This window comes from Anabas testudineus, chromosome 18 (assembly GCF_900324465.2).
Source record: "Anabas testudineus chromosome 18, fAnaTes1.2, whole genome shotgun sequence".
Lineage (NCBI taxonomy): Eukaryota > Metazoa > Chordata > Actinopteri > Anabantiformes > Anabantidae > Anabas > Anabas testudineus.
The window spans coordinates 25,968,418-25,980,556 of NC_046627.1; the positions used below are offsets into that span (position 1 = coordinate 25,968,418).

General features: G+C 38.5%; 1 protein-coding gene across 3 annotated transcripts in view; it reads right to left on the minus strand.

The window, feature by feature from the left end:
• The window catches only part of dnah2 (dynein, axonemal, heavy chain 2), a 62,976-nt gene that overhangs the window by 30,788 nt on the left and 20,049 nt on the right, over positions 1-12,139 (minus strand). For all 3 annotated transcript variants that reach the window (XM_026353378.1, XM_026353379.1, XM_026353380.1), the window contains exons 32-44: positions 10,422-10,514; positions 10,143-10,268; positions 8,151-8,261; positions 7,737-7,925; positions 7,098-7,201; positions 6,488-6,677; positions 5,990-6,170; positions 5,687-5,814; positions 4,524-4,676; positions 2,784-2,909; positions 2,147-2,365; positions 822-939; positions 456-592 (exon numbers count right to left, since the gene is read on the minus strand). In XM_026353378.1, coding sequence (XP_026209163.1) covers positions 456-592; positions 822-939; positions 2,147-2,365; positions 2,784-2,909; positions 4,524-4,676; positions 5,687-5,814; positions 5,990-6,170; positions 6,488-6,677; positions 7,098-7,201; positions 7,737-7,925; positions 8,151-8,261; positions 10,143-10,268; positions 10,422-10,514 — 1,875 coding nt within the window. The remainder of the gene's footprint in view (positions 1-455; positions 593-821; positions 940-2,146; positions 2,366-2,783; positions 2,910-4,523; positions 4,677-5,686; positions 5,815-5,989; positions 6,171-6,487; positions 6,678-7,097; positions 7,202-7,736; positions 7,926-8,150; positions 8,262-10,142; positions 10,269-10,421; positions 10,515-12,139) is intronic.

The window sequence follows — 12,139 nt, forward strand, 5'->3', positions numbered from 1 at the left end:
AGGAAATGATGTGATTGAACGGACTATACCTGCTCATAAAGTACTCGTGTCTTGTCTGTCTTCTAAATTGCACCTGGTTTACAGGATGTAATGCAAATAACTGTGATAATGAAAACTGCAAAAAGATCTTTGGACATGCCCATAACACCTCTGCCTAGAGAATTTAGGCTTGTGTTTTGACTATGTCTGATTTCAGGAGAACAGGGCCTAAAGAATGTGGACATTCATTTTAAAGACAAAGTAAGGTTAATTAACGTAAAACAATGACTTTTTGATTTTTCAAAAATGTTTGATAGTTATGTCTAAATACGATGGTTGTGTTTTTAAACTCATTAGTTTGTACGGTACATTTTGATTAAAACTACTTCATGTTTAATTGTGTAAAGCACACAAATATGAAAGTAATTTGTTGCCTGTCAATTGGTTCCATTCCATGTCTGCAGTTCTGTTCTCACCTGTTCAGGCATGGAGATTCTCTCTCCATTGATGAGAGTGAGCACCTTGTTGTCATCCATAACAGAGTTCATACTCTCTATCCACAGTGTGTCAACAGGCCCATCAAACACAATCCACTTCTCATCTGGTTTCTCATCTACAGAATGAGGAGATGCAGGGTGTGACAGAAACATTTAAGTGATATAAATATAGAGGATGGTTAGACTGAAATGGTTTTAGTTAATAATTAATACAGCCTGAGTGAGACACTGTGCTGTATTAATCGTGTGCCAGTGTATTAATATAACACTAATATTTGAAACTACAGTGCTAGATAAATGATCTATAAGGAATGTGTGGAAAGCCATGTAATGTAGTGTCAGCACCTGCACATGCTAATCTCATGAGGCAAGATAGCACTCCATCACTCCACTCATTGGTGGAGAGATCATTTTCTCCATACAGCTCTCCCAGACTCATTGCCTTGGGGTTCAGAGGATACTCCTGTTATACCACCAGAACATGAAAGAGAACATAATAGAAAGATGACACAGAGTGCATTATAATGGAAAATCATAGCTGCTGAAGGTTGAAAATTTGCACAAATTAAAATGATGAGAACAGTGCAGGTAACTTCTTTGTTGCTGATATGCTTTTTCATTTTCTTTTATTGTCCTTAAAACAATAACACATTTAATAATAGTTTTGGTTAACAGGTTATATATTGTTGTTACCTTTTAATGTTGTTAGTAGTTTTCACTGTGACATCATAACTGGTGGAATAGGAACTATTACAAGCAGAATTACCTAATAAAAATCTGTATTTTATGTCTAAAATCTGTTAGTGATATTAAGAAAATTGACAAAGAGTCAAAAGGTTTGTTTTCCTTGAACATAAGTGAAATTTTTATGTATCTCTATCATTCAAATTTATAAAAGCACAGTACAGACAGTTTCCAGTGCTATCTAATGAAATCCTGAAAATGGGTTTTAAAGAGGAAGGAGATGTAATCTTTCCTCTCAAGTAGTTTATACATGTTTATAAATGTTTTTCATGTCCCATGTTAATGAATGGGCACAAAAAGGGTAGGACAAAAAAAAACCCAACAAAAAATAACAGGTACATGAGTATCTCCTATCTCATGATTAAAGACAGTCAATAGAGAAGAACACAGAGACAGATAATGACAATCTGGCAGTGGTGAGGCTGACATAAAGAGAGACACCAGAAATAGAAATGCAAAGAGTGCAAAGGAAGAAGAGTGAGCAAGAGGTAAAAATAGAGACAAAGTATAAAGAATTTTGCGAGATGAAAAATAAAAAAGAAAAGACAACCAGAGCCGTACGAATAAAAAAAAAAAAATAAAAAAAAAAAAATATATATATATATATATATACTGGCTGTTTTACTGGTGGTGTTACTCTCAAAAAGTGCCACATGAAAACTGTCTGCACTGTACACATATCAATATAGCTCATTTCCTGACATAAAAAAATAATTATTAACAGAGAAGAATAAAAAAAAGAACTGCTAATATAAAGATAATGTGAATAATTGAAAACTTATTTTAGAGGTGTGTTATTAGTCAGTTTGTGTAAATTGGAATATCTGGAATACACACCTCAAAAGCACTTTGAGGCACTGAATGTTCTATTTGATTGAAGCAGCAGCATTAGCTAATTAAATAAACTATTTTCTATCCATACCCACCTGAACCAGCTGAAAGCCAGGCACCCCCTTATGGTGCAGGGCAGTGAGAGCACTCTGCAGGGTCCTCCAAGTAACACTCTTAGCGCTGCCTGTCTTTCCTACCAGCATTGAAGAGTGTCGAGAATTTTTGGTCTCATAAAGTTGGATGACTTTAGTCATAATAAAAGGCGTCACCTGCAAACCACTCTGCTGAAGCTGCACCTCTATGGCTTCTTTCAACTGCACAAAACAGAAAAGATCATGAAAATGACCACGAGTCAGGACTAGTTGAATACATACAGTACTGAGTAAAGGATTTAGGCACTTTCTGATACACTTACAGTTAGTGTCATGACAATGTATTTAGTGCAACTGAGCCCTGATGTCAGTCTGGGATTATATTATATGACAGAAAACACTGAGACAGCACAAACTCACATAGGTGTGAAAAAGTCTGTATAGTTGTTTTATTCTGATTGCAGGTGGCTCTATTTCTTCACCCTGTCTGTACTTATTATTGCATCTACTTGTTCAAACAAGACTGACCTTATTGGCATTTGTCAGACAGGTAGAATAGAATAGGTACACTGTCATGCAGTGAGAGCAAAAACACTTGTTTTCTGCCCGAATGTGTGACTGTTAACCTAGTTCAACTTACCTTGCCATAGTCTATATTAGGTGTTTCCACAGCAGGGAACAAGTCCTGAGTGATGCCATTGAACAGTGGTAGATCACTAGAGGTCAGTTTAGCAATGTTCATGTCCTTCATAGCCATTAACAGGATCTGAGGATGGAGAGACAAGAATCAGCCAGAGCACTACTTGTAGATTAGTGTAGATCTTGAATCTTACTTAATATAGGAACCATTGTTAGGTGAGTAAACAACTATAGGTTTTAGTTCTCAATGGTGCGGGCTTTATTAGACCAGTGAACAGCAGATGTGTAACTCCGTATATATAAAATATGAATATTACATAAGTTAAAAAGAAGGCCTTTGCTAGTATGAACGATTGATACGATATGAGTGATTACAGTAAGTAAAGCTGATTTAGTGTTAACAGCGATGCCTCACTACATACTTGAAAAAATATAATCCTATCCTTTTATAAAAGTTATATATATTTTTCTTGTTGACTGACTTGAATAATGTTTGGGTATTGTGGGTGTCAATCAATCAATTAATTGATCAAAAGCACCTTTATTGTCCCTGGGGGGCAATTATTTGTGTAGCAGCACAGTAACACATGACACAGAGAAAACAGACACAGTCAATATAAAATACTTGATACTAGTGTTTGTATCTATTGGTTCTTGCTTGTTGATTGACTGTACTTGGTTGAATAGCTGCTTCCAATAGAGTGAAACCAACAGATAAAAGAAAATGTCGAGACACTAGAAAATGTAAGGACACTATGTTTGTAGGTTTTGGTAAGTTTTGCCAACTCACTCTGCGTTTTCATGAGGTGACAGAATGTGGACATACTGGGACCATTCTGATCCCTGTGTTCATTCGTGTGAGGACTGTGTATGATTGGGAGGCACAAGTTACCATTTTACACATGGCAACAGCTAGCCTGATATTAACCCTGCAAAAAAGAATGCTCCAAGGATGGAGACCTGAAGTTTACCGGGGGACATGAAATATGAAATCCATGAGAAGCTGAAGAGGCAGAGGTGCAGAATTAGAGTGATGATGATAAATGGACCAGAACAGGACATGGCTGAATAAACTCAATCCCAGCTAACTTAGATGTTTTCCAGCTGGTGAGGTCCAACAGAAAACAAAGCTGTTTCACCTATGGTGTGTAATGGACCACTGCCACAGGTCCTTAGTGTTTGCTGTGACAAAGCAAACTCAAGTGAATCAAATGACTACAGGCTGATTTACCTGATTGCAGGACTTCCCAGCCAGTCTGGTTTTGCTGCTGTCTCTCACAGAGAACACTCTTTGTTATTTACTGTATCAAACCTCTGTAATTAGGTATCAATATTCACTAATATTGCTCTGTTTTGCATTTTGGGGGTGGCAATGGATCAGTTCATAGAGTAGTTGCCAGTTAGTTGAAGTGTCCCTGGACAAAACACTGAACCCCCACGTTGTCTAGGGGTGCATCAGAAAGAGAATCGTGTTTTTTTTTTTTAAACTGCCAAATAAATGTGCAGGCCATGAGCCACTAATAAGCTCACTGAGGAAAAAGCTCTTTTTTGTATTTTTGTCCTATAGATTTATCCTGTTCTGATTAGATTTTTGATGTAACCTCTATTCCACTGCTGCGGTACCTGTATTTCCCACTAATGGGGTTTGATAAGACATTACTATACTTAACTAAGCAGGTCTTCAAACCCTTGACTACTGTGTGAGAGAGAGAAAGAAATAGACAGGAAGAGAAATACTTACTTCTTCATCAGCAACATTGGGGCAAGAGCGGCGCTTTTTTCCAGCATAGCGAAGCAAGGATGTGAGAGCACGGAGGCCAAAATCATAGTGGTCCTGTTTAGACAGCTGCTGTACTGCCAGGGAATACAAGGTGAACACCTTCTTAGCCAGGAGCTAATAAAACAAAGACAGAGACAGAGGAAAATTACCATAAAGTGAGAACAGAAAACGAGGAAAGGAGGAGAGCACAAGAGAAGGGCAAATGTCAGCTTAAAATGGATTAAGCAACTCATAGGATGGCAATGTGTGGCCAGTAATGCATAGAACATATTTTCCCCACTTCTAATTTTCTGCCTTAGTGGACACATCTCAAACCATATGTTCAATGTTACAGCCAGCTTCAATCCTAAACCTAAATGAACTAACCCACCCTTCATTTTAAACCTATCTGTCTGGTTTGTAGTCATCCTCCTGCATAGACACCTAGTTAACAAAAGAATGATCAGAAAATATTTTTAAAATGTTGTTTTTATTTTGTTATAAAATGTTTAAAAGACAATATAAAATGTATTTGATTCAGAACTCCTCAATCCATTACTCTATCCCTGCTGACTGCTTGAGCTCTTTAACTGAAAGATGTTTCATCAAGGATGAGCACAATTATCACAATAGTCTTCACTGTGTTCAGGACTGTGTAGAAACAGAATTCATGAAACTGATATTACTACTATATGAAGCCTTGTTACTGAGAAGTGACAGAGCTAAAGTGAAGTTTCCTTATATAGTAGTTACAGAGAGTAATGCATGACCAGTTTCTTATATTAATTGCAACTCAGCAACCAGCAGACCAGTTCTGGCAATAGAATATCAATAACAATAACAGAATATATACCTGGTTACTCCAGGTTGTATTAAACATAACAACCATGGCACCATAGTAAAATAACAACAATATAACTCCTGTTGTACAAATAAACAGAGCACATCATCATCCTCAAATTTTACATAAAGTGCAGATCCCAGTGCACCAAACAAAAACCATGGCAGCATCCTGTTTTCAACGGGATAATTATTTATTACCTGTATCAGAAAATGTCTACGAATGCACATTTAGAAAAAATATGCTTATGCCCTCTTTTATTCAGCACACTATTGGTATAAGAATTTCTTTTGACTAGTAGTACCTTACAGTTGTTGAAGCCCTCTCCAAACAGTATGATCTCAGCAATTAGTGTAGAGTCTGGAACCACCATGGAGATTGGTCTGAACATGGACTTCAGGTTGTCTGGAAGCTCAGTACGACCAGCGTAACCTAGGGAATAATGCATATGGAGAGAAACATTAAAAGACAGACAAAACCGGTTCTGAAACACAGGAGATCCACGGATATTTAACATATATAAGATTAAAGATACACCTAAATGAAATGCACTATATGAAGTTATTTTAAGTATATATAATTATATACAATATAATTTTTGACGTACCAGGATTCATGGTGATAAAGATGCCACATGACCAAACCAGACGTATGTGCTGCCCATCAAAATGAAACTTGGACTGTCCAGCTGAGAGCGCAGACAGGATGGAGAGAATCTGCTGGGCGACTACTGACAACACCTCAATGTTGATACGGTTGAACTCATCAAAGCACCCCCAAGCTCCTGTCTGTTCAGGGTAGATGCAAGAAAAAAACATACCTGTCATCTCAGAACAAATATTTTAATAAAAAGTTAATGTTTATAACCTCTACTTGAGTGACAGTGTTTTATTAACTGGTTGGTACCCAGACCTGTGTCTGGACATAATGGAAAAACACATTCAACCACTCAAAACTAGGTGAACTAATGGTGTTATTATTCGTCTCACAGTGGGGAAATTGACTTTTTTTTTTAAAATTGTCATTATGATTCATACAATTTAAACTATAGTCATTTTTATCATCACCCTTGTCATTCATGTTATCATAACCCCACCTTCCATACCTGTGCCAGACCAGAGTACATGCGTCCCATGGATTTGTAGTCCAGACCTTCAGAGCAGTTGACTACAATGACGTACATTCCTAAGGCTTTGCCTAAGTCCTTTACTGTCTCTGTTTTCCCAGTGCCAGCTGGGCCTTTAGGAGAGCCTCCTCGATGGAGATGTAGTGCTGTGGTCAGGGTCATGTAACACCTGCACAGTCATACAGTGTCAGTGAAGAAAATGAATCCCAGCTAAATTATCAAATGACTGTAGTCATAAAGTTTATGGGTCATCAGTTTTATTCATAATATACATGATAATCATATCAAAATGTCATGATATTAAACTAACTATAAACTATTTCAATGAATGTCTACTAATGCTTAAAATACAGAAATAATAAAGGGCTAAAGACAGCTTCTGTTTGCTTTAATGTCACTTCACATTTAGTTGTGCAAAATACTAATGACAGTGTAAATCTCCATTCAAAGTAAAAAAAAATAGAAAAAAAATAAAATTAGAAAGATAGATTAAAATAAAAATAATGTGGGTGATTAACAGACTGATGTCATACTGATGACTCATGCATTTGTTAATTGGTGCACTGATGGACTAAGACATCATTTTAACCTGTCAGTAAGTGGAGTAATGACGAGTCGTCCAGAGTTACCCAAGTACTCATAGCCATAGTTGAACCATGTGTTGGTCTGTCGGATTATGCAATCATTCACATCCTGTTGAGAGAAGAAGAAGAAAACTAACATGTTAAGTAAATGTTTTCTAGGTCACCTCAAGTCAGCACAATTGATCACTTAATGCCATTAAACAAGTCAGTAAAACTGAGTGGAATACTCATAATTTATTAATAATAATAATATTAAACCTAATTTTTATAGCACTTGTCAGTTACGTGTTTAAAAAATCGAGTAAGTGTAAAACGAAAAGGATGTGTATGAAATGCAGGGATCTTTTAAAGTGTTTCTATAACTGCCATAGACCGCAGTCAGTTGTCTCTTCATATTCAGTTTCATTAAATATCCATGATAGAAAAACTCTCAAACACAGAACAATATGTAATTAGGAAAGGTTTCTCTACAGGTATCCTGGTCCTTATTATCCAAACTATATGCAAATCTATGAAGAACAGCCACTAAACCTTTGCTGAACTTACTTCTTGATAAAAGTTAATCAATGTGTCCTTTTTTCTATACTCTCTCTCCCTTTTCCTCAATGCTATGTTGTGTCTTATTTGCCTCTCTCAGAGCATACCTTCTCCCAGTATAGTCGTAACTGGCAGAGCCACTCAAAGGCATTGACATCATGGCAGCCTGCCTTGGCCAGCTTGTCAATAACATCCCGGGCATGAACCTCCACTGTGACCAGTGCTACAATCTTTAGACGTAGAACTTTGGGAAGGTTACCGCGGATAATGTCAGAATAGCATTGAAGCATGGAGACCTGATAAACAGAGGTTATTAAGGCAAATGGTCAAGATTTCATTAGGAGTCAGGAGCGTTAATTCTTAACATCATTATTCCAGCTATTCATGTTGATAAAAAGGCTCATTCACTGATTTAAACATATAATATACATATATGTATGTTATATCATACATACATGAAACAACGGGTATCATTTACATGAATGAAAAGATCATACTGAATGGAAAACACTCAGTCAAACCTGTTTCTTTTTCATGGACTTAAGGGCAGACTTGTCACCTCTCTCCTTGCTGATAATGAGAGCTTTAGTGACATCAGTGGTCCACTGGATCTGACTGGCTGTGATCAGCATCTAAAACAGAAAGTATACAGATTGTACATCTTATTTATATATACAGTGAGGGAAAAAATTATTTGAACCCCAGCTGATTTTGTAAGTTTGCCCACTAACAAAGAAATGATCAGGCTATAATTTCAATGGTAGGTTTATTTGAACAATGAGGTACAACAATGACAAAAAAAATCCAGAAAAATGCGTTTCAAAAAGAGTTATAAATTTATTTGCATTTCCACAAAGGAAATAAGTATTTGATCCCCTATCCGTCAGCAAGATCTCTAGCTCCCAGGTGGATCTTATACAGGTAACGAGCTGACATTGGCAGCCCTCTCAGCTCGTTACCTGTATAAAAGAGACCTGTCCACAGAAGCAATCAATCAATCCAGATTCCAAACTCTTCACCATGGCCAAGACCAAAGAGCTTTCCAAGGATGTCAGGGACAAGATTGTGGACCTACATAAGGCTGGAATGGGCTACAAGACCATCGCCAAGCAGCTGGGTGAGAAGGTGACAACAGTTGGTGCAATTATTCGCAAATGGAAGAAACATAAATTAACTGCCAATCTCCCTTGGTCTGGATGCAAGATCTCACCTCGTGGAGTTTCAATGATAATGAGAACGGTGAGGAATCAGCCAAGAACCACTCGGGAGGAACTTGTCAATGATCTCAAGGCAGCTGGGACCATAGTCACCAAAAAAACAGTTGGTAACACACTACGCCGTGAAGGACTGAAATCCTGCTGTGCCCGCGAGGTCCCCCTGCTCAAGAAAGCCCATCTACAGGCCCGTTTGAAGTTTGCCACTGCACATCTGACTGATTCAGAGGAAGACTGGGTGAAAGTGTTGTGGTCAGATAAGACCAAAATCGAGCTCTTTGGCATCAACTCAACTCGCTGTGTTTGGAGGAGGAGGAAGGCTGCCTATGACTCCAAAAACACCATCCCACTGTCAAATATGGAGGTGGAAACATTATGCTTTGGGGGTGTTTTTCTGCCAAGGGGACAGGACAATTGCACCGCATCAAAGGGAGGATGGATGGGGCCATGTACCGTCAAATGTTGGGTGAGAACCTCCTTCCCTCAGTCAGGGCATTGAAAAGGGTCGTGGTTGGGTACTCCAGCATGACAATGATCCAAAACACACGGCTAAGGCAACAAATCACTGGCTCAAGAAGAAGCATATTAAGGTCATGGAGTGGCCTAGTCAGTCTCCAGACCTTAATCCCATAGAAAATCTGTGGAGGGAGCTGAAGGTTCGAGTTGCCAAACATTGGAGAGGATCTGCAAAGAGGAGTGGGCCAAAATCCCCCCTGAGATGTGTGCAAACCTTGTGGCCAACTACAAGAAACGGCTGACCTCTGTGATTGCCAACAAAGGTTTTGCCACCAAGTACTAAAGCACGTTTTTCGAAGGGATCAAATACTTATTTCCTTTGTGGAAATGCAAATTAATTTATAACTCTTTTTGAAACGCATTTTTCTGGATTTTTTTTGTCATTGTTGTGTCTCACTGTTCAAATACACCTACCATTGAAATTATAGACTGATCATTTCTTTGTTAGTGGGCAAACTTGCAAAATCAGCTGGGGTTCAAATAATTTTTTCCCTCACTGTATAACCACAGTCCATGAATAAAAACCCTAGACAAGAAGGTGGGGTAATTTTGAGATCACCTGAATTTTATATTTACAAATTGGGTAAATTAAAATGGGTACAATTAGTAAGTACAACACATTAGGCTTACAGGAAGAGAAGAGCAAAAGGATGTACGATATCACTATGAAAGATAAATCTATTTGCATGGCTCTAAATTTAGTTTATTTTTGCATCAATGTCAGTCAACACAAAAAAAAGCAATGAAGGCAACTAAAGACAGAAAAGCGAATGAAAAACGTACCTGTCCCTGCCAGTCTTTGACCCATTTTTCTCTCTGTCCTGTCATCTTCTTCAGAGCTACAAGGCAGCTGCTCAGACAATCCTTCAGTGTAATACGCATGATCTTCTCAACATCACACAACCAAACCTAGTAGAACACAAAACAAAATGATCACATTCCTTCATTCTCCACCATTGCTCCCTTTACTGTATGTATTATCACCAACATTATTATGACTTCAAGACTTAACACCCATTGTCACCATGGTCATCATCATCACCATCATCATTAGTGCTGTACCTCCACAGGTCTGTCCACTTGCACTGACTGGATGAACTCAACATACTCTCCATCAGCAGAAGACATCCCGACAGCATCTGTTTTATTTCCGACCTATGTATATAAACATACACAAGCACAAAGCAGTTTTCTATAAGTGTGTTATATGCACAGCTTCATTCAAATATGTGTACACAATAAACAGTTTTTACTCAGCACAGGGTTCACTCTAAAAAAGTGTCTCCACATCCACAGAGCAGTTACAGTGGCAAGAAAAAGTATGGGCACCCTTTGGGATTGTGTGGAGTTTTGCATGAACTGGTCATAAAATGTGCTCCGATCATCATCTAACTCACAACAATACAAAAACACATTCTTTCATGTTTTTATTGAACATAACATGTAAACCTTCACAGTGCAGGGTGGAAAAAAGTATGTGAACCCCTGACTTCTCCAAGAGCTAATTGAAGCCAAGAGGGAGCCAACCTTGAGTCTAATCAGTGTGATGATATTGGATGTGTTGCTGAAAGCTGTCCTGCCCTTTAAAAACACACACCAGTCTTGGGTTTACTGGTCTCAAGAAGCACCGCCTGATGTGAACCATGCCTCACAGAAAAGAGCTCTCAGACGACCTACGATCAAGAACTGTTGACTTGCATTAAGCTGGAAATGGTTACAAAAGTATCTCCAAAAGCCTTGATGTTGACGTGTCCACGGTAAGTTCAGCACTGTTGCTACACTCCCTAGGCGTGGTCGTCCTATAAAGATGACTGCAAGAGCACAGCACAGAATGCTGAATGAGGTAAAGCAGCATCCTAGAGTGTCAGCTAAAGACATCTCTGGCACATGCTAACATTTTTGTTGACACACCTACAATAAGGAAAACATTAAAGAAGAATGGAGTACATGGGAGGACACCACGGAGGAGCCATTTGAAGTTTGCAAAAGAGCACCTGGATGTTCCTCAGCGCTACTGGCTAAATATTCTGTGACAGATGAAACCAAAATGGAGTTGTTTGGAAAAAACACACAACACTACGTGTGGAGAAAAAAAGGCACAGCACACCAACATCAAAACCTCATCCCCACTGTAAAACATGGCGGAGGGAGCATCATGGTTTGGGGCTGCTTTGCTGTGTCAGGGCCTAGAGGGATTGTTGTCATTGATGGAAAAATGAATTCCAAAGTTCATCGAGACATTTTGCAGGAAAACGTAAGACCATCTGTCCCCAACTGAAGCTCCGCAGAGGATGGGTGATGCAACAGGACAATGACCCAAAGTAATTCAACAAAAGAATAGCTTAAAACACAACACAATAAACCTTCTGGAGTGGCCCAGTCAGAGTCTTGACCTCAACCTGATTGAAATGCTGTGGCATGACCTTATGAGAGCCATTCACACCAGACATCCCAAGAATATTGCTGCACTGAAAGAGTTTTATGAAGAGGAGTGGTCCAAAATTACTCCAGATCGTTGTGCTGGTCTGATCTGCAACTACAGGAAACGTTTGGTTGAGGTTATTGCTGCCAAAGAAGGGTCAACCAGTTATTAAGTCCATAGGTTCACATACTTTTTCCACCCTGCACCGTGAATCTTTACATGTTATGTTCAATAAAAACATGAAAACATATAATGTTTGTGTACTATTATTTTAAGCAGACTGTGTTTTTGTATTGTTGTGAGTTAGATGAAGATCGGAGCACACTTTATGACCAATTCATGCAAAACTCCACGTAAT